Below are 24,064 nucleotides of genomic sequence, written 5' to 3'. Positions count from 1 at the left end.
GAGGTAGCTGAGTTAATATTAATTTGAAACAAATATTTAATTTTTTTTAGAAAATAGAAAAGAGAAGCTCTAAAAAATATAATGCATACACTAATTTTAATTTATTTTTTACCATTAGTGCTTCTTGATATTTTTATTGAAACTTGAATTTTAGTTTAGTTGCAACATTTGAAAACTTGTAATAAAGCAAAGTCAAGATTAGAGGAGAAAAATGTAATTTTGACGATGAAAATATCCTTAGAACATTAATTTTCCTAACTCAATTCAAACTTTGAACGTCTTATTTCCTCATAATAAAACCAAAAGACGGAGCGAAGAAGGTGGAATTCCAACTGAATTGTGATTATTACCCATAGGCCACGGCAATCTGAAAATGATTAGAGAAATTCCGCTACAATTATCTCCGGATTTACAGTGATAAACAGTAACGCGAAGAAGGTGGCACCTAACTGAACTCTGGTTACTGCTCTCAGGGTTCGGTATGATGTGTCAAAGGGATTGCAACAAACTAACTGTTTCAAATCTTCTAGATATATCCATATACACAAACTATTTTCTCACTACAATCGCCAAATGGCAGATAATTACATAACATACATTCGAAAACAGAGAACTGAAACAAACAAAAAATTATACTCGTCTCTATACTCTGCTCATTTATACATAAAAAAAGATGGCTTTCTTCAATCTCCATACACGAGAAGAAATCTCTGCCCCCAAAAGGCATAGGGTGCGTCTCATTTATACATAAAAAAATGAAAAAACACCTCTACGCATTGTTCTCTGCTTTGTGAAGACGAATCACCAACTCATTCTGCTCGCATGCCCTGTTCCGCAATGCTAAACCATGGGTGCGCTGTTAAAAATTAAAATTAAAAAAACCCAATTAACAAACCTTAAGAATTTCATTTTCCTCGTCCAGAAATCCTTAGAACAGGAAAATAATTTTAAGAATGCATGATACCTAGGACTTGTTCCGCGGAGAACCTTCTAGAAACGTCTTTACACAGCATTCTACGAAGCAGATCCTTAGCCGCCGGTGACACGGAGCAAAAAACTCGGCTAGGAAATCTCAAATTGGCTCGAAGCACGGCCTCAAAAATCTCCACCGGCGAATCGCCGCGAAAAGGCGGAAACCCAGCCAACATTTCATATAAAATGACGCCGGCGCTCCACACGTCGACCTTCTCGGTGTAATCCCGTCCGGCGAGGACCTCTGGCGCCACGTAATGCGGCGTCCCCACGATGCCGCTCATCGGCTCCCCCTCCTGAAAAATCTCAGCCGAGCCGAGGTCGGCTAACTTGAGCCGATTCTCGTCGTCGAAGAGAATGTTGTCGGGCTTTATGTCTCGGTGAGCCACGCCGAGGCCGTGGCAGTAGGCCACGGCTTGCATGAGTTGATACAAGACGGAAGCGGCTTCCGGTTCGAGCATGACCCGTTGGTGAAGGTCGGATTCGTAACAAAGGTCGAGAACCATGTGGAGGTGGGTTTCATCCTCGTAGAGGCCGTGGAGGTTAACGATGTGAGGGTGAGGGGAGAGAAGGTCAAGAATCTTGGGCTCCGTTAATAGGCATTGGGCGTCGAGGGAGTCTCCGGCGGCGGTTACGGCCTCTTTGTCGATGGATTTAACAGCGAAGGAGTCACCGGAATCGACGGAAGAGCATCGGAAAACGGTGCCGAATCTTCCCCGGCCGATTTCTTCCAAAACGACGTAGTCTCGTTTGAGGTCTTGAGTCATTACTTGAAGTGTTGTTGTTTGAGTGTGTTTTTCGGTTTCTCCGTAGTTCACAGAAAAGGTACGAGGCAAGCGATTTTATAAGCGGGGTGTTTAGTGAAGTGGGAATGTTGTGGTCGAATATTCGGTTGGAAAGGAATAACCAATGGACGTGCGCCACGTTTTTAATCCAACCATTCCATCTGAAACAGGCTTCGGTTTTCCTTGAATCACATGATTACCCCTTGACTCCCTTTTTCTCCCTTTCTCTTCCTTAGTCTTCCCCTGATGGGAAAGGCCACCATTTTAGAATTATAAGGACTTCATTTACATTCAATTTATATTTTTTAAGTGCTAAATAAGCAAATAAAATTTTTAAATATTCCAGTATAAAAATAAATATATATTATCTCGCTATAATAATCCTTCAGAATAAGATAAAAATTATTTTATTTAATGGTAAAAAGGTATAATTCAATTTAAATTAATTTGAAAATAATATTAATTTAATTTAACTGTTTACAAATTAAAATAAAATTAAAAAAATTATTGATGTATTTTTACGATAATTAAAATTATATTTTAAATAATCAACAGAGATTAGTAACCAATAGAGGTTGGTGCGAATGACAAGTGACTTAGTATTGCTTAAATAAGATTTTAAATTTAAGTTTTTATGTATAAATTTTTTTTAATATTTATTAATGTGCGACTCGAATCAAATTTAAATTTAATCGAATAAAAAAAATTAAAAAAATTACATTTCAAACTGTTTTATTAATTCAATGTATAATTTATTTTTAAAATATATATTTATTAATTTTAAATTTATATTCTTAATAGTTATAGATTAATAGCAAGACATTTTAACTTAATAAATAATATTTATATTGATTCTATTGAACTATATATAAAATAAAGATTGATATATTACGAGAACAAACTATTCAAATTTGAGTTTAAATAAATAACCGCTCCATATTTCAGGATGAGCAGAGATTAATGAATTTACTCCAATCCAATCTAATGTTCTATTTTTTTAAAAGATTTATATATATATATATATATATAAACATTAATACATCATGTCACAAAATGAATCCACCCGATCCCATTTTATATATTATGAGGCATTTGTCAAGTCAATTTTACATCTAATCAAATGACCTCATCTAATTTTAGGGTCAAGTAGATCTTAAATAAATTCATATTCACGTCACATTTTAAAAATATATTTATACATATTTTTATACTTTTTCGGTAATCATTTTGATTTTCATTTTTATACCCATTAACTATCCAAATTTCTCTTACTCTTACCCAATTATTTATATTTTTATTAAATAAAATATAGTTTTTTTATAATTAACAATTTTATACAAATATAAATATATATTCACAATAAGTTAATGTTAGAATTTATTAGAAGATAAAGTAGAAAGTTAATATAAACTTGATACATTTGTAATTTAAGTTTATTTGGAACGTAAAAAAATAAAATCAAACCAAATATAAAATATTTTTTCCAACTATTCAATCAACGATTTATTTAAATAAAATAATCAGCGGTATAAAACTGTTTTATTACTTCTTAAACAACTATGATTTTGAGCATATAATAAAAGACGATTCATCAACTTATAAAAGGCATGAATTGGTACAAGATTGTCAATTTTTCCTTGCTGGCACTTGTATGGAAATATAATTATAATATGGATGCCTAGTTAAAATATTTTACGTTGTTTTAAGAACATTATGGAAATGTGTAATAATAAGATTTCCTTTTCAAGATTACTTTTATGTGTAATAAAATATTTAAAACTAAACACACATATGTCTATATCAGATTCATCGTCTAAAGCACTAAAATTAATATTATATGTAAGAATGATTATGGATCTCATATTTATTAAATAATCATAAAAATATCTAAAAATTAATATTCGCAAAATTTGATAATAAGTACGAACATTACACCATCTATGTTCAATTGTTCATTTCCCAATATAATTTGAAAGTCTCCCGACACACATACACGATGCTTGTGTTAAATTGAAGTCGTGTAGTTGAAGTTTTTCCTTTTCAAACTCAAGATATTCTTTCATGAAATTTGTTGTGCACATTTATAATATTGAATTGATTGCATTTGACATAGAAAGAGCAAGAAAAATAATGGGCATAGTTGAAGCAGATTTGAGCTGATCTTTTTTATCTACCATTATACCAGTAGGCGAAGTGGTGCTTCCTTTTCATTATAAATTTTGGAGACAAAGCAACTAAATTACTGAGGTAACTGAAATAGAAAGGAAATGTTGCTTTCAATTAGGCGTAAAAGATTTTTATTTCGGGAGCGGTAAACCGTAAACCGGCGTACAAAAATAATTATTTATAAAAAGGTTGAAGTGAACAGATAGAATGTAAATTTAATTAAATGTGAATGTATATCAAATAAAATTTAATAGAATAACTTTAATTTCTTTTATATTTTAAAGATGAACAGTGATAAAATTACTCTGCCTAACGATCTTTTTATAAACATTAAATTTTGACTATTTAACTGTTAATTTTAAAAAAGTAAATAGATTAAGTTCACAAAAAATTGTACAAACTAAAAATTAATTAATAATTTATCAGACAACTTTATTTTAACATTTAATATACATTTTTAAAATATGAGTAATCATTAATTATAAAATTATATATCTATAAATATTAAATTTATCTAAAACTTGACATGTATAATAAACATAACTATATAACCTTATTTAATAATAAGATGGATAAAATTCAAGTTTTTTAATGAGTAATAAGTGGAATAACTATAACAAAATAATAAATATATGTACTTTTATTTAATATTTATTTCATAAAGTAATAATAATTATTATTAATTACAATTTATATAGAAAGATACAACAAATTAAAGACCAATTTAATAATTAACTTTAAATGTGCATAAATTTATGAAATGAAACCACTATAACAATGAAATAAAGAGTAATGAAAAACAAGAAATAAATGCATTTGATTTACTTATATTTTATTATGTTAATAACATATTATATTAAATTAATTATTTTCTTCCTAACATTTTGGAAGACGAAAACAATATGACATGAGAGGCAATCTAACGTTGTTAATATGTTATAGTTTATTTGTATGTTTAAGTATACATCTTAATTAAATATTTGTTTAATTTTTTATATAAAATTTTGAATTATAAAATTAATTTAAATAAGTTAAAAATTATTAAAATAAGATAAAAATAACATATAAATTATTTTCATAAGTTATTTGTATTATTCATAAATATACACTACTAATATGATATATTAACAATATATATTATTTTCTATAAAAATATATTTATTAATGCAATACATCATATTTTCAATAAAGACGTACAGTATATATATATATATTGCTACTCCAGCTTCTGTCTTGCATATTAATAACAACGGTTTTGTCAAATAGTATTTTAAAGTTATTAATTAAAAAATTAAAATCAGATCACCCATTAAAATTCTCCGTTTGTGATCCTATTGGCCAATATGGCTTAAGATAATTTATGGTTTTAATTGATGACTTCATCAATTGTTTTTTGGGTCAAATGACAAAAGGAAAACAGATAACAAAACAAAATTAAAGAAGATAGCTGAGGCCTTGGGATAGCAACCCCCATTGTTTATTAAATTATTACTCTACACAAAGAGTTTACCTAAGACTAAGAATATGGTTTATTGAAACTGATCACTGCTTCGTCAATGAATCATGATTCTAAATTTCTAAATTATAATCACATCTACTTTGCGGGGTTGCCTTCGGATGCTCTCACGGCACGCACCTTGGGAGTCCGTAAAGCACATAAACTTGCTATATTTTTTGTCCAACTTTAAGACCATATAATAACATAGCACCTGCAAATTCCCCATGGTTTTTTTTATTAAAATAATTTAACTATGTTGTGTGCTAGGTCCATAACTTATTAAAAAACTGAACTTGTATACAAGCTGTCATTGAGACTCAACTTTTTAATATAATATTATGAAACTCCTACTGAATCGTAGATGATACCCACGGATTTCTAACATTTCTACCATTTAAAAATAATAATTTAGAGTTGCATCATATTATTTTTTAAAACAGATAGTTTTGGTGTACGTGGTCCAGTCATGGGAGAAAACATGTTGGGTGATTCCTATTTTCATCACCTATATATTTTTCTAATCCGTTAAACATTAATAGTTTATAGTAAAAAAACTAATAAATTATTTTTTATTAAAAAGTCAATGCATTGAATTATGTAATTTTTAATAAAAAATATTATACAAAAATTCTTATTATATGGAATGTTGGCTGATTTTAAAAAAAATCAATCAATCTTTTGATCACAATGCATGATTGTGTCTCTTAAACTATGCCTTTTTCTGACTTTGTGATCATGTATGTTGGGAGAAATAGTAATCCGGTGGGTTACAAGATTGCCAAGGTGTCCTTTATTTACGTTACGATAACAGACTGGGGTAGAGGAAATCCTGCTAGCCATTCAATCATTGTTACTTTCTGATGTAAACTCTATTTACTATTGGAATAATATTATACCTAATTTTCTATATAGAAAAAAAAAAAAGAGTTTGAACCAATCATATTATGAATAGATTAAACCCCGTTGCACCGAAAATTTCGTTAGAAACAAAAGAAAAGCATAGATTACTTGACCACTGTTATGGAATATGGCATAGAATGCTTGTTAACTCAGACTAGCATGAATTATATTTTTACGTACTTCTTTTTTTGTCAAATATACTGGTATTCGGGTGTCACATTGATTATCTGAATTATTTGGATTGAACTAGGAAAGATTATTATTAGCAGCGAAGTTTTTATCTTTGAAATTTTAACACAATTGTATTTGACTTGAGTACATTAGTTATGTTAAAATAGCGTAGTTTCTATTATTGTTTATGCTCTATAAAATGAAATGTTGATCCATAGTAAAAAGAAATTACCCAATCAACACAAAACTATTAAAAATCGGCAGCAACGGATTACATAAAAAAGACACCTTATTTTTAAGGTCACACAGAAATGCTTAATCTTGGACAAAAAAATCTTTATTTTACCAGAGAAGCTGAGTCCTAGAAGTTGCACATACCAAAAATTAAGCTCAATACCACACTCTCATTCAAAATATGAAACATGCATCGCACACTCAATTCTAGTTTATGGAAATTGCAGTATTATCATTGTGGCAGCATTTATAGCAGATGAAAATCTCCATTGTCCTGGGACACTCAGGGCATTTTATGGTCTCAGGTAACTTTCCTGCAACATTAGGAATTTCAATGTGTGAGCAACGATGAGTGGTGCGTGCAATCCTCTCATGGTGCTCTTTGAAGGAGAACTCGAAACCCTTTTTCATCACAACCTCTTTCCATTTCTCAAACTCCACCACTGTCTTCAAGATTGTGGTTCCATGACCACACTCCACCACAGATGACCCTTTGCACAGGAGAGCCCATCCAGTTTCATTCTTGTAAGAAAGCATCTTTTGCACTTCTTGAGTCACTGCGTCAACAGTGTTGTGAGCCTTGGTCACAAACAAGCTCTCAACGCCACTCCAAAAGCGCCTTAGGAAGCTTTTATCTTCCTTTTCCACACAGAACAACTCTATGGAAATCATTGCCTCCTTTATAGTGCTATCACTTGCAAGGGCAGTTGCAAATTTTGTGAACTGTTGGATCCACTCTTTGTCTTTGCCTCCATAGATGAAAATGTACTTTTGCTCTTTGATCTGCATCACAGAGATCTAGTGATACCAAAACCTTGTAACTAAGTTTAAACAAAAACTACTTAATTTGAGTGCCCAAAACTAAACATATTATGGTATTTAAAACTGGTACTTCATTTATGTTTACCATACGTATATTTTAATTGATTTGTGAAATGTAATGTACTTACCCAGGTGCTTACGTTGGGGTGAATATTCCCTACCACGGAACCAACCCAGTGAATTTCTCTGTCAATTCTCTCTTGATCCAAAATAGTAAAGGGAAAGGCCTTCATCCCATGAGCATGAATCAAATGGAATGCGTTTGTGTGTTGAACTTTCCCAAGAGGATTCAACACTACTACCATTGGCTTCTTTCTGAAGTGCCATTCCTCCTTAATGTACTTGTACCCTGCTATAGTTCCAAAATGTTGCACCGTATACCAAGGCATTTTGCTTTTTATAGCCTCAAATTTCTTGCACAACTTGTCGCTCCATTCCTCCACAATGGGAATCCACACAATCTTATACTGATCATTAGTTTTAATGTATTCATAGACTGGTCGGAGCACTAAAATTTCTTCCTCAGTGATGTCTAGAGAGGAAATCAACAGGTACACATGCTTCTTCTTCAGCTCAGTGATTTCAACCTGCCCAGGCAATAAATGAATCAAAATCAATAAGAAATAACCATAACATTTTCATGCACGAATGATTTTGCACACATTCTTCAGCATTAGATTTGCTCCTAAATTTAGTCAGTATCAAATAAATAAAATTACATAAATTCAGATAAAACTTAGTAATTGTGTATGCTTAGCAATGCTAACTTGTAATATTTATATTTGAACTTTAAGTTATATTAAACAAAGACAATACTAATAGATGTTAATTTAATTAAAAAGAACTGTCAATTTATGACATTTTTTTGTAGTAATATATCGTCTAATATTTAACTTGCTATTTTTCTTTTTCTGTTTATACTTGTTAAAAAATGTAGGTCTTCTTGTAGCTTAAACATAGCAAAATTTCAGTTCTATTTCATGTCAGCGCAACCTAGCCCAGATTGGGTTTTGCCAATTCAGTGAAGTGTGGTTTGCAATGGGCTGGATCTATTTGTTGGCCGAATATTTTTTGTTTTTTTAATAATAATGTTATTGTCTTAATTTCAAATCGGTCTATTGAATTTGTTTGATTGGACTTTTTGAAGCAGATAACCATCGTGATTTGATTAAATTATAATTCATATATAAAAAATTATGTCATAAATATATTTATATATACAAAGTTAAAGTTAAAGTTAAAATTCTAAATAAAAATTATGCCAACGGATAGCCCATTTAACCAAAGGCCCGTAAAAGACTCCTTTGGAGTAGTAAATTCCAAAAGCCTCTAATTGAATTAGTTTGGGCCTCTTCCAAAATATTATTTGTGAATCTATAAAAGATTACTAAATTTAGAAGTTATATTAAAACAGCTAGATGATCACAAAATAATAATTTTCAAACTAATAGGATTGCCAAAACTTTATATTGATAAATTGGTAGAAAGGATCACAAACCGTGGTTTTAGTAGCACCATCAAACAGTAGTTGTGGGGCATCCTTGGAAAAAATCAAAAACTTGAACACCTCCATGATTTCAGTAGGCGTTTGAAAAAATTTCCTCAGCCTCTTATAATATTCTGCCTCTTCTGAAAATATAAATGATAAATAATATAATTAGCATGTTCTTTATAACTTCATGTCTTTTTTAGTTCACTTTTAACTTCGAATGAAACAGTTCCACACTGGCCAAGTTTGTTTTGAGTAAGTTGTATTACTATTACTAACCTATCTGTTGTCTGCAGAGCATGATTCGCTTCCTGAGTTTGCTAAGTATGATGTTGATCTTTTGACCATAGTGAGATAGTTCTTGTTTGTGCTCTCTGAACTCAAGCAATTCATTATAGGTTGATCAAATCAAACACAAACAGGTTTGATTAATGTTATAGACAAAACTTGTTCATTCCTACAACAACTGAAAACCAAAAACAGGTTACTTACGATTCATTAGTGAGGCAATCGATCTGAGTAACAATGGCCACAACAGTGATGATAGCCCAGTAGACATCAACAGGAATTTGTTCTATGGCAGGCAACAAAGCAGGTACATCCTTTGTGTCATAAGTGGTAAGCTTCTCCAACTCAAATATTACCTCAATCACTTGCAACGTCGTTCTGACAAGATTGTTGAGCTCAACGATGTGTTGGCGATGCTTTTGAAGTGCTGCGGGTCTTGTCAGCACTGGCACTCTCTTCAGAACAGCCACAGATTTTGCAAGAGGAGGGTCTGTTGGTTGATGCTGAGTTAGCAGCCAGAATTCACTGTATTCCACCGCAAATGCCCCAAGTGTCAACACTGCCTTTGCATCCCACTCATAGTTCGAGAGTTTGTTAAGAATGCCTATTGTAGTTTTGTGAGCAATTTCCTCACCTGGAGGCTTGCATGACATCTGTCATCATAAGTCATTGTGTCATTTTCTTTTATGTCTGCATTTACATTACATAACCCTTTAGTTTTGTTTTTAATATATGCAATGCTTTGGATTAAGGAATTACCTCAAAAGAAATTTGCTTCAGGGTACAGAGTGGTGAGTTGAAATTGTTTGGGATGTTGTCATCTACCTGCTCCAGGCTTACGTTGGAACCCTGTAAAAGATTAATCATGGGGTTTCATTTCATGGGTGCATGTATTTGTGTATATACACACACATATATGTATATATACCTGCACAACATTGTCAACAATGTGTGTTGAACGCCTAAGGGTGTTCTCAACAAGGATGAAAAGAGAGTCTACATCAAACTTCGTGTGACTGTGGACATGGGTAGAGTAAATTTGCTCCAATATCTGCTCATCAGACATGTTTAATGGGTTATGCTCACTCTCTGCATTTCGGTGAAAGAGAGACATGAGTGAATGCTTGGTAGCCATTATGCCCACTTTCAAGAATAATAACAACAAAGTGTCGGAGATGAGAGTTGTGTTGTTGATTCACCAGAGTCCTACTCTATTTATAACGTCCATAGGTTGGTGGCTAATCTTTGTCCATTAGATTAGCTAGACTTACTCTGCTATCGGTAGAATAATATACACAATTACCCACGTTTGCATATTAAGAAGAATAAAAACTTTGATGTAATATTTAAGCTACTAACTCTCTCCATTAGTCTTTTTTAAGTTATAGTCTTTTGATAGATAATATTACTTTCGGATGAGTGAGACGGAATGTGCAAGCCATAAAACTCATTTTACTTAGCACGTGTTCACGTGTTTAAATATGCAGCTTAATTAAATTTAAACTGTAATTTATACAATAAGTTTAATATAAAACTTATTAAAATAAGTATTATTTATAAATTTATTTTTTAAAATTATAATTCTTCCAAACAAATTTTAATGATATAATTTATTAAATTGGTCTATCTTTATTTTTGTCAATGTCGATCTTCTTAACATCCTCCAGCTGGGTTAGGCCCAATATTATTCACGTTACCTCATGTCGCAAGCTTTGATGGCTGTGACCATTAATCTGCACTATTTATTGTTCTTCCGTAAAATTTGCTGCATTTGGAATATAAGTGTTAAGTAATGTTAGTATCATACCAAAAAAAAATGCTACTTCTCCAAACGGGGATGGATCTAGGAAAAGACGACGGTGAGTTCAAGTCCCTCCCTCCTCATTTTTATAAGAATCAATATTGGCATTTCATTTTTTTCATAAAAACATAATCTTTAATTATTAATATAATTTATAGATACTGAAGTTATTTCACTAAAATTATTGCATTACACTTTTTATTATGCGAGTACAAATATTAGTTATATATGTAAAAGTAAAAAAGTAAAGATACTTCTAAATTATAGTAATCTTATGTTGTATTTTTATTTTATTTAAAATCAAAGACAACCAAGTATTTCTAAATTTAAACAATTTTTTTAAAAATAGATTGACTGTAAATAAACAAAATGGAGTGTGTAAATTCTTTCAATTTATTAGATGTGTACTTATATTAGACATTATATGAATGTTTTGAATATTTTTAACTTTATTTTATTGTTTTAACCCTCTGTTTTTAAACTTGTATATCAGCATACATTAAAATACGATAATAATTTGATAAATTGTAACATTTTATTTTATCTTGTACTTGTATATCAGCATATACATTATATCATAATCATCTCAATATTTATTTATTCATTTTGCCGCAATAATCTCATATCTTATGATTTTTAAAATTTGTTATATCATACCCAAGTTCTGGACTTTCTAAGTCAAAATTTATTTACATTTTCAGTCCCTTTTTTGGATATATCCTAGTCTTCAAGATTTTCCATTCTCTGCTGAATGGTTGTGCTGAAGGTTCGGTTAAGATTGACCATTCTCTGCCTACGAGTCTTCATAGAATATGTAGCCATGTTTCCTTTCTTTTCAATTGTGTTGTTGGCAAACTTTAGTTGTGTCGCTGTTTATCATGCATTTTGTGTATACTGTGTTAGTTAAGCTTTTGCCCCGGTCGTGTTTAAAAAAATATATTCTATTTTTTATATTTATTTTTATTACATATACTTTTTATTTTTATCATATTATTTATCACACTTATCTTTACTCATTTGACACCCATTTGATCAGGAGTCAAATGATGATTTTCTTTTTAAAAAAATTAAAATGATAATTTAAAATCCTATTTAGGCTGTTAAATGAGTGTGAGAAGAGAGAGATAAGAAGAAATAAAAAAAAATGATTAAAAAAAGAAAGAACGAGAAATTGGAATATGTATGCATAATTGATATTGATTAAAAGAAAAAGAAATAGATGATTACTATAAACGTTAAGTATAAAGCTTCTCATGTTATTGGCTAACAATATATCATTATATAAGTGCATTTGTTTTTTCCAGTAATTCAATCATTTGGTTTGTGATAAGCTTTGTGCGTTTAGCTCTCGTATATTAACAACCATTCAAATCAACACCTTCATAGTTAACTTTGGAAGCCATTAGGAGAGGTGGGAGAATCTCATGACTTAAATAGTTATATGAGTTAAGTATAACGATAAACATGTCCAAGGCAATTCTAACCCGATAGCCCTTTTTATCTTTACATTGGTGGCTTCATTCATTCAATAAATTGTGATACATTTAGAAATATGACTTTCATAAATAAAGGTTGTTGCATTCAGAAATTTTGACGTTATAGACAAATTATTAATTAAAGTGACTTCGTACAATGTAAATTATTATTTTTCATGTTATTTTTCGAACCTTTTAAGCTGCAAAAATCATTTATCAGAGTTTCAAGATCAGTAATTCGATCTAATGCTTCACTCTCAATATATAAATATGACCAATCATTTAATATATTTTATAATATTTGTTGATTTAAGTGATTAAAATTTAAAACTCTTCTTTCAACAATAACAATTCTGAAAGATATTGTAAATAATATTTTATAAAAAATATAAATATTTAGAAAATAATACAGTATTTTGACATAGTTTTTAATACTTCTATTAGAGTATTAATTTTTTCATTAGCATTTCTCTCAATATATTTAAATATAAAAAATCAAAGCCATTAATATCAAAATGTTAAATAAAAAATCAGAATTAATAAATATTTTTTGAATTTATTCTCATCTAACGTTTTAACGTTTTAAATTCAAATAAAAAATATTCAATTTTTATATAAAGCAAGTGACAATATAAGAAATAAATCGATCTAATAAGAAATAAAAAGTTTAAAAAATAATTAAACAGATAATTAAAAAACTGATTACTAAAAAGATGAGACTATCTTATTAGAGAGAAGTTCAAAAACCGATTTTTTTTTTTTAAATAACAAAATACACACCATAAAGAAATTACCGTTTCTTTGGTCGTGAAAAACAATTGAGGCTTAAGTCACCGGTCTCGATGACCTTCAGGTTTACATTTACATGGCCCAGCCCAAATCAATAACAAAACATACAAGTTGACCCAAAAACAAAACATACACAAGAATCAAGAAAAATGGGCACATTATACTATTCCTTCTTTGGTACAGAGTTGCATGTGAAGACACTTTATGGCAAATAATTGTACTTTTAACTATAACAAGGATTTGTTTGGTTTTAATTAATCTGCCAAACGTAATTCTCCATATTCACGTTGTTCACACTTCAGTTAGGTTGCTTGTTTTAAAAACAGAAAAAAGCACTTTCCGTATTGGCTTTCTTTTCGCTTTATCTTATAGTTAGAGGAAAGAGTAGGATTAACGGCCTTTAAAGTGAAAAATTGCATAAAATAAAAAATAAAAATGTATTAATGATTTATTTTATATTAATTGTGTTTATAATATTAAATTCAAATTGTTTATTAATAATATTTTAAATATTTTTATTTTAAAAAATTATATTTAAAAGAATAATTGACGAAATTTATGATATTCAATATTAATTCGAACAGTGATTGATGGGAATAATACTGTCGGGGATTGATATTTGATATTCCTTCCGTTATATGATTGGATGGGAGTGTAATTTGCTTAAAATAATTCAATAATATTTTAAAAAGGAGAGGAACTAAAATAATATAAAATTAGAAGGGCTTAGAGTAGCGGCAGTCCAATTTAAATAATTTTTAATAAATATTATTTTCAAGAAGAAAAAATAATTTTATTTTCAAAATTAAAATTAAATTATGCATTTAATAACAATGTTCTAAAAACATATGAAATACATCAATTATTATTTTTTTATAAGTACATATTATAATAAAATTATTTTTTTCTTATAAACTAAAAAAAGTATCTTTCTTCACTATTAAAGTTTATCTTTAACTCCCCTCGTTTAAAACAAACGATACTCTACAACCTTAAAATTGAAGTAATATAATGATAATAGCCACGTCATATCAGCCACTCTAAACGCCAAGAATTTGAGAAGACCAAATCAAAAGGTAATTAAAGTTCAATACAATATGATTCTTTTCTTTTTTCTTTTATTAACTTTTAAAATGAAGAGATTTGAAAGAACGTGAATTTGGATTTGAATGTTCGAGTGTTTGTGAACTTTTAACATTTTTCTTCGAGCATTTTTGAGTTTTCGCGAATTTTTAATTTTTTGTTTTTAAATAAAATTTTTACATATAATATATTTAACTAAGATAAAATTGAATTATATTAGCCTATTATCCTTCTTTCTATTAGCTACAATCTTGTTATAAAACAGTTTATTTTGTTATAACTACTGATTCTTGTATATAACTTATAATTATTACTGCAATAATCATAACTACAATATTCAATGAGAAGTATTCCTTTCTTCTTTTATTTATTATATTCTCTATTTTTCATCCCTTAAATATAGTATGCTATGAGTTTTACACAGTATTAGAGCTCTTCAGCTCTGCTACGCACTTTTATTATCTTTCTTTAATGCAAGCATCGTTTCGATTCTTCCATGGCATTGACCAGTTCTTCAATACAAGATGAATCGCTCAACCCTCATAGTCCATATTACGTACATCTAAATGAGAATCCATCGATCTCACTTGTTTCTCCGCTTCTTGATCCTACAAATTACAACTCATGGTGTAGATCAATGTCCACTTCACTTAGTGCAAAGAATAAGCTGGAATTTGTTGATGGTTCTTTGCAACAACCAACACCTAATCATGCTCTCCATGCTGCATAGAAATGTTCCAATAATATGGTGGTTACATGGTTGATGCATTCGGTATCATCTTCAATCAGACAAAGTATATTGTAGATGGATAAAACTGTTAAAGATTTGAAATCAAGATCTTCACAAGTGGATCTATTGAGAATCTCAGAATTATAGCAAGAAGTTGCTTCTGTCAAACAAGGTGATGTTTCTATTACAGAATATTATACGAAATTAAGGGTGATATGGGATGAATTAAAATCATATAGACCTGATCCAAAATATAATTGTGTTCAAAAATGCTCATGTGATGCTCTTGTAACTATGATACAAAGGAAGGTACAGGACCAAGTTATGCAGTTCTTTAGATGATTGAATGATCAATATAGTAATGTAAGGTCTAATATACTAATGATGGATCCTCTTCCCTCAATTAACAAAGTTTTCTCATATGCTACTCAACAAGAAAGATAATTCAATGGAACTATTAATATAAATAATCAACTTAGTTAATGCAGCTAATGCTTCTCATTCGAGAAATCTTTGCAATTATTGTGGAAAGAATGAGCATACTATTGAAGAATGTTGGAAAAAGAATGGTTATCCAAACAATTTCTCATCGAATAAAGGGAGGAGGGGGTTGAACTTCTCTTGGTAATGGTAGAGGTTCACATGCTGACAGAAGCAACAATGTATGCAATTATTGTGGAATCACATGCTACACTGAGGTGGAATGCTTCAAGAAACATGGATATCCACTAGGGCATCATTTGTACAAGGCACCTGGTGCTAATATTAACAACATAGCTATAGAAACAACCAATAATGAGAATCCAACAACCAAATCTTAGGAAACACAGAATTCAGAAATGAAATTAACTCCACAACAATATCAAGCTCTAATGAATTTGTTGCAATAGACATCCATTGCAAGATCTTCTTCCTCTACACAGAGTGCTTATATTAATCAACTTGGAATAGTTCCTAAAATCGATTCTATTGTAGGAAGTGTTTTACCTGTAGTTTGCACCATAAACAATGATTCTAATCCCAATACTTAGCTCCTTGACTTGGGGGCTACTGACCATATTGCATCTTCTCTTGACTTATATAGTTAATATAGACAAATTTCTCCCATCATTGTTAGGCTCCCTAATAGAGAACAACTGATTGCTAAGTATTCTGGTATCATACACATTTCATAGTTTCTTGTACTGACTGATGTGTTATATCTATCTAATTTCAATTTCAATTTGATCTCTATTTCTAAATTAACTAATTCCATGCATTATCAACTATTGTTTATGGCTAATAAGTGTTTGATATAGGACATCTCCACCAAGAGGATGATTGGTTTAGTTGATGTTGAAGCTGGTCTGTACAAATTCAAGCCAACCTCTAACCTTCCCAATAATGCATCCCTTATTATATCCAATCCCTCCAATTATATCAATTCTTGTAATAAAATGCTTATTGATATATGGCACTGCAAATTAGGATATTTGTCCAATGAAAGAATGTTAGCCATGAAACAACATTATCTCACTTTGAATTTTGCCAGAAATATTGTTTGCGATGTTTGTCAAAAGGCTAAACAAAAAGAAATTGACTTTTCCCATTAGCAATTCTCATTCTCTTTCTTCTTTTGTCTTAATACATGTTGATATTTGGGGTCTTTGCTCGAATACATCTATACATGGCCATAAATATTTTCTTACTGTTGTTGATGATCATACTAGATTTTTTTTGGTTTTCCCAATATCTTCTAAGGCTGAAACTCAATTTCTTTTACAAGGATTTGTTAATTCTGTTAAAAGGCAATTTGATACAAAGGTCAAAACTATTCGATCAGATAATGGTGTTGATGTAACGTCCCTAATACAGACTCAATGGCACATCACGCTTCCGCTGCACAAAGTGACATGTGACCCTCTCTTCACGCTTAGAAATGAGTTAGCAATCTCATTTTCATAAGAGAGAGTTAACATCTAAAGATACTTTTACATTCTATAAACAAATTAATATATGCATATGTGAATTATAACTCTGCTATACGGACATACAACACCTAGTTGTTGTTTGCGAGCCATTCATACATAAATACTCAATAGCTTCCATCATTCATAGAAACACGTACAGAAAACCTCTTCTTTTCTTTTCTCAAAAGTAAACCATGGTTTGAAAATAACACTATAATGAGTAAATACGTAGAAAATCATTTGGTACAAAATAATTTTGTTTCCAATAAAGATACAGTAATTGAATACTTATAGAATCCATGATACAACTCGAAATAGTTATTACTCTATTTAAGCCTAAGAGCAGTCCCAACACTATATCTATACAAGGACAACAATCACAAAAGAAAATAATTAGAGTAAGTACCCCCTCTTCGAAGACTCAACAAGTTGTACTTAAGTCATCAGTACAAGAAAATGCATTGTCGCGAGACTGGATTGTAGAACCACATGTCTTCCTTTGATACTAGGGCCCACACCTTGATTTAGTCTCAGCTCATCTACACACACACACATAACAAACAAGCAAACAAAGAAAGACACAGAAACATACAAGAGGGTGAGTCCATGTAACAAATAGCACAAGTCAAGTCACACAAGAATCGATACAATAATTTTATTCTCAATCACATCCATAACACCTAGTACCAATCAATTCAACAAATCCAACAGTTTTAACATAGCCAAACATATGTTGGATAATGCATGACGCAATTTTCTTATGAAATTCACTCTTTGTTTAGTCACATGATGCAATGCATGGGGATCTCAATCACTCGGAACATCATCATCACAAATTCTTTGATTTAACGTCAGAGGCGGTCAGAGGACTCCATTCCCTACTCCACATCACATTACAGCACAAGTTTCATAAAAATAATTGTCGACAACCCACGCTTCAAGAGCGTTCCTCAGGAATGGACCTACCATGACCCTGGTAATGCTTGCTCATGTCAAGATTAGTGAAGGTTTGCTGGCGACATGTTCCAATCACGGTAGCTACTCCGTGCCATTGGGGCAACCCCCTTCACTACCCCCAAGGTTCTCCTTAAACCTGAACACTCATATTCCACAGTTTTGCCAAATTGTAGCCTCGACGACTTCCTCAGCACATGTCATGATGCATGGATAAACAAATTAATTAATTAGCCTTCCATATTTCATCATTACCATCATGTCGTTCAACTTCCTCTTTCTTAAAGAGGATATTACATTCAAGTACATAATCACCCATGTGGGTGTCAATTATCACACACTTCTTTGTCGACAATCGAATACATTAACCACCATCCATTTCATATTGATGTTTTCAGTCCTTGTCACAGATCCAAGGATCAAGTACACAACACATAGAATGAATTAGTAAAACATAACACTTTCAACATCTCCATTGAGTATTAAATCATACACAAGTAAAAGGAACCAATCATTCCAAAAACTAAATTGTGACTCAAGCAATGTCAAATGTCTATGTATACTTGTGTGTGCATTTACAATCCAACCAGTGGTTCAGGAGCTAATAATATTCTGCATATTTCATCGAGTTGAGTGTAACACTTTAAACATGCAACTTCAACCCAATTTTGTACAGATCTCAAACTATCATTACACTAACTTAATAATTTAGAGGTAAATCAAATAATTACATTCTTTCAATACAACTAAGAACATCCATCAAGAAATACCAAAAGGACATTCATTTTTCATGATACAACGTAGAATTTAGATGTAATTAAGTGCAGAAACTGCCCCTTTTTTATGTGAAAATATGTGGATGTAATAGCATATTAAAATGTTTCTTTTAAGTGTAGAGTCTGGTATACAACGTGTATTAAAAGATATGTTCTTATGGTAGAATTATTCGTGTACAGAATGCTGAAAAACAAGAGAATAAGTCATTTGGTGCTAAGACTGTTAGGTAATAGGGTGCAGCACACAGAATGTTATAAAGTGTTGAATAACTCATCCCTTCATGCTAAAAATAGTTATGCAGCAAGGCACAACATGCAAAGTACAGTGATATGTTAATATTTATTCACTCATGTTAGAAATAATAAAGTAGTAGGGTGTAACATGCATATTAGTATTTCTTGTGATGTAGAAATAAGTGGGCAGGAGAATGTTGAATAATAACTTAGTGTAGAAAGTAGTAGTAAGTTCAAAGAATAACAATATAAAATTATGTAGAAAAGTAATAGCAGCTTTAGAAAGTAAGGAGTGTAGAATTTTTGCAGAAAAATAGCGACTAGCTTAGAGGATGAAAGTATAGAAACATTATTCCCACCTTTTCAACTAATACATAGAAATATGCACAAAATCCCATGAATTTCTAAAAAGAGAAAAAGGTACAGTCATTCTGTCGATAGAAACAATTTAAAATTGCACAGTAAGTAGAGAACACATATAGCGATCACATATTTAATCTAAAAAAAAATCACAACTACAATATCAGATCACACTCAAGAGAACTAACACGTTCAAGAAAAAGGGGTAGTTGTACACACACGATCTAGGAACGAAAGAAAAGGGGAGAAGATGGAAATAATTACAATAGCTTCAGTGGAATGCCAAAATCAAAAGTGCTTTCTCCATTTAAGCATAAAAGAAAAGTCATGAAAAAAACCGCAGGCTCAACCCCACATGCAATCAGATTTTTAAGCAAAAAATTAGTGAAATTCATAGTTAGATAGTAAAATAATTCATGCACGATCAAAAAAAGGGTTCCTTCACTCTCGTCTAGACAAAAACTAAAAAAGGAATAAGTTCTTTCTTTCATATACATATTTTTATATTTGAAGAATGTGTATAGAAGAAAAATAAGTGGTTTCATAACAAAATGGTTAAGAAAAGAGGCAAACAATAAGAATCGAGAAAAAATTAAATAATTCATGTAAAAATCTATCATGCAATAACATATCTTGTCAAAGATATCATTTTTATAGTGAAGAATGCAAGAACAATCAACGATCATGAGAATATCATCAAATTAGTGACATGCAAGGATCACACACTCACAATCACGCTCATTTAAGTTACAAAGTGTCGCCCTTAAAACGTTATTCAAATAGAGTGATTTGAAGATAAAGAAAATCACTTTCATGTGAACGTTTTAACGAAAATCAGAAGGGAGGATGAGGGAGAAGAAGACAAACCATTTTCAACAATACACACTCAGATTTACCATGCAATGACATATCCATTCAAAGTTATCATTTTTATGCAATAATAAGTATGGACAATCGAGAACTAAGTAAGGATTACGATATCAACGAAATGCAACAGGGTAAAGAAAGTGTGGACCGAAAGAAGATAGATGAACTTCACAAAAATAATGCACAACATCATATTATTTCAAAATCTCCCGTTGTACTCAACCGAAAGGCAAGGATAATTAAAGATCATGAAAATATCAAGCAATCGTTGACATGCAAACACACACCAACCACAATCAGGTTCATGCAAGCCACAAGATATGATTTTTACTACACCATCCAAACATAATCATTACGAGATGAAGGAAAATTGTTTGTATGCAATTTTTGATGAAGGTTAGAGACGAAACAAGAAGGAAAGAGCGCATGCAAGGTTTACAAATCAACGAACAAGCACACACATTCAAATGCAACCAAGGATTTCCTTAACCTGGTTTGAAATGAGAGAAAAAGTCGAAAGCTTGCTCAAGTTCGTCCACAAAGTGGCTCCTTGGTGGCGACGTAAACGTTGTAGAGGGTGAGAGTGAAGGCCATCAAAGGAAGTGAAGATGCAGGCCGTGAGGTTGAGCTCCTTTACATCTTTGAGTTCCTTAAGTGGTGAGGTTGAGGAGATGTCTGAGAGAGGGAGGAATGGAGATGAAATGGTGAGAGAAAATGGTTTTAAACGTGTTAGGTCACAGTGATTTTGAGAGAGCCTTTTGGAAGGAGAAAGAAAAGGAGTAGAATCCTTTTATAGTATGAGTGAAGTGTCCATGCCTTTTCATTTTCAAAAGGGCGTGACGGTTGAGGCTGCATATAAGGGGTCGTGGCTAGTGCATTTGGAGGGGTGTGCCTTTTGGTCTTTCCTTGAAAAGTCACCTCTCTCAGGCTTCCTAGGGCATGCAAAATGTCCCATTATGACATTAAATGCAGTGAGTTGGTAAATGTAGTAAGATAACTGTTTGAATTAATTAGGGGAGGAGTAAAAAAAATCTTTCCATATTCGTGTCATTTGGTTTGCTCGTGAAAAAGTGGCATTTCATTTGGGGCAATGTGCACACATAAAGCTCATTATGATTAGCAATGAATGCAATGCAATTAAGGAAGGAATATGTAATTAATATCATGCACGGTTTTAGGGTTTTAAATGCACTAGGTAGTAATTCCTCATGTTGATTTATTGTCCTTTTAAATGTGGATTGCGGTTTCGAGTTCCTATGGGGAGGAGTCAAGTTTAAACTCTTCGTATTCCTTGTATTTGAAGGGTCATGTCCTTTGAATCATTGGTGAGAAGGTGTGCTTCCATTATGGCCGTGTAAGGGCAAGGGTTTTCCACGAGAAATGGTAATTGCAACAATTAAAGGGAAAGGGAATATGAATTTAATGTTGGGCACGGTTCAAGGCAAGTAAATGCTCCAGGTGTAATCATCTTATGCTGATTGGCTCACCCATTAAATGTAGGCTGCAGTTTGGGTTATTTGAGGAGGGAATAGGCGTGCACCCCTTCAGTTTCTTGAGGAGTTTAATACAGGTGGAAGGCAATTAAGACATTAGTGGTGTCTTAAATGGATAGGTGAAAGGTTTTTCGTGGGAGTGATTAAGCATGGAATACTTCTTTAATAAATGACCATGGGAATGAATGTTAATTTAAATCAAATTGGTCAACTCTAATTAAAGGCACGAGAATAAAAAGGGTCCACACTTTGGGAAAGAATTAGGGCTCCATTATGGTTACCTAGGAATATGAAAAGTGTGCATTTAAAAGAGTGGACAAGGCTCTAAATTCTAATTAGTTCTAGTCTCTCTCTCCCTCTGCCCATTTATGAGTTTTCGGTTGTACAATTAGGAGGGAGAATTCAAATAGTTGCCTCGTGTGGCGGCTACAATTAAAGTAGGTGCATTAAGTGTAATCATTTAGGGTTTAAGCCTATTAAAACCGGTTCTCTCCCCCTTTCCCAGGCATGCATGCATTATGATTGGTCAAGAAAAATGTACAATTAATGAGGGCGGCTAGCATTAAATACCCACTGAGGTTCTATGTCTTCCACTTTCTCTCTCTTTCTAATTCGAGTGTCTCTTTATATTCCCAATACCATCACACACTTGTCTCTCTCTCCTAAAGTAATGGCATAGAGATGAAAAGGTGTCATTAAAATGACATTAAATGAGGATAATGGCGCTTAATAGAGGTTCCATTCATGAGTTTCTCTCTCCTCTCTCTTCATAACTTGAGTTAGTAGGTCATTAAACATCCTTAATGCCTAGTGTTAAGGTGTCTCGAGCCATATTGATTAAGGAATAAATGTGTTCTAATGGCCATGCTAGTGGAATATTTAGAGGTAAAGAATCTCAAGAGTCTTCAAGGAAGATAAAAAGGCACACATGCATAGCACCCACAAAAGACATTAATAAATGCAATTAATGAAGTCTATATTAATGAAACAACAATATATTTATGACGCACCAAGTCCAATATTCTCTCTCCATGCTAATGTCTTTTCGTTTTCCAAATTCACTACACTTAATGTTTGCACAGCCAACTAGATATGACATTTGAAATAACAAGAAAGGCTTTAATGCTCATTAAAAGACTAGTTGGACAGTAAGGGTTGTCTTCAACTTCCACTAACCTCTTGGTTTCACGTGATAAGCTTTAAATACATGGTTTTGGTGGAATTTTAAGAAAGGAAATTAATGTGCCTCTTAGTGGTCTCTAATGCATATTAATGAGATGCCAACTAATTATTAGTCTCCTTAATTAAAGGTAGTTAGAGAATCTGGCCAACATAATAACTAGACACATGGAATAGTTAATTCCCTCTTTATTGAAAACTAACGTGTCATTTCATAAAGAAAGAGAATGAGTGGAGTCTTAAGAAGGGTAGTACGTGTGATTAGCAAAACCTAGAGGGTAAGCGAAGAGTTGTAGCTCAGTTGTACCCCTTTAAACAGAATCAATAAGTCAAGAGTGGTCAAAATAGACTTTTAGTCTTCACATCCCACATGTTGCATTTTTAGGTAAACGAAAGGTAATAAAATAAAAAGGGAAGAACAAGTCATGCATACATGGAAGGTAAAATATATTGATTGCAAGTTCATATGTCTACAACAAGTAAATTAAACAAAATAATTTTTAGCAGAGCAAAAATTTAAATAACAGAATGTCAAAGACTTAAAAAAAAATTCATTCTAACATATGACAACACATCAAAATAGTAGGTGGAAATAGAATATAAGAGAACAAAAGAAAAAAAAAATTTCTTCCGTTTCTGAAATAACACACACTTGCAGACTAAGGTTTAGAAACTAAATAAAATTTTGAGGATGTTACAGTTGAATTTATCAGGAGTCATTTCTTTCAATCCACTGGTATTATATATCAAACTAGATGTGTTGAAACCCTTCAACAGAATGGCATTGTTGAAAGGAAGCATCAACATTTACTTAACGTGGCTCGAGCTCTCCTATTTTAGTCTAACCTTCCCAACCTCTTTTGGTCTTATGCTTTACTTCATGTTGCTACCTTCATAAATCTTATTCCCATACCTTTTCTAAAAAGTATGTCCCCATATCATAAGCTCTATTTTGAATTATATAATATTACTTTACTTCGAGTGTTTGGGTGCCTTTGTTACACTAGCACTCTTAGTGCTCACAGTAGGAAGTTGGATCCTAAAGCTTT

At 31.7% G+C, this 24,064-nt stretch overlaps 2 protein-coding genes across 2 annotated transcripts; both read right to left on the bottom strand.

The window, feature by feature from the left end:
• Window positions 1-256: 256 nt before the first annotated feature.
• On the bottom strand, window positions 257-1,782 carry LOC113872832 (phosphoenolpyruvate carboxylase kinase 1-like). Its single transcript, XM_027510669.1, has 2 exons — window positions 965-1,782; window positions 257-856 (listed from the first exon to the last, which is right to left on the bottom strand). Exons 1-2 carry the CDS (start codon window positions 1,737-1,739, stop codon window positions 810-812), a joined length of 822 nt encoding a protein of 273 aa, XP_027366470.1. The 5' UTR covers window positions 1,740-1,782; the 3' UTR covers window positions 257-809.
• A 5,151-nt stretch (window positions 1,783-6,933) lies between these two features.
• Window positions 6,934-10,469, bottom strand: LOC113873438 (protein SIEVE ELEMENT OCCLUSION B-like). The gene is made up of 7 exons (XM_027511549.1): window positions 10,254-10,469; window positions 10,085-10,174; window positions 9,530-9,978; window positions 9,317-9,411; window positions 9,047-9,177; window positions 7,677-8,135; window positions 6,934-7,509 (listed from the first exon to the last, which is right to left on the bottom strand). Exons 1-7 carry the CDS (start codon window positions 10,458-10,460, stop codon window positions 6,934-6,936), a joined length of 2,007 nt encoding a protein of 668 aa, XP_027367350.1. The 5' UTR covers window positions 10,461-10,469.
• Window positions 10,470-24,064: the final 13,595 nt, after the last annotated feature.

Source organism: Abrus precatorius, unplaced genomic scaffold (genome assembly GCF_003935025.1).
Source record: "Abrus precatorius isolate BTA unplaced genomic scaffold, Abrus_2018 Scaffold7, whole genome shotgun sequence".
NCBI lineage: Eukaryota > Viridiplantae > Streptophyta > Magnoliopsida > Fabales > Fabaceae > Abrus > Abrus precatorius.
Note: the sequence above shows the minus strand (reverse complement) of the source record. Positions and strands in the feature narration are given on the sequence as shown.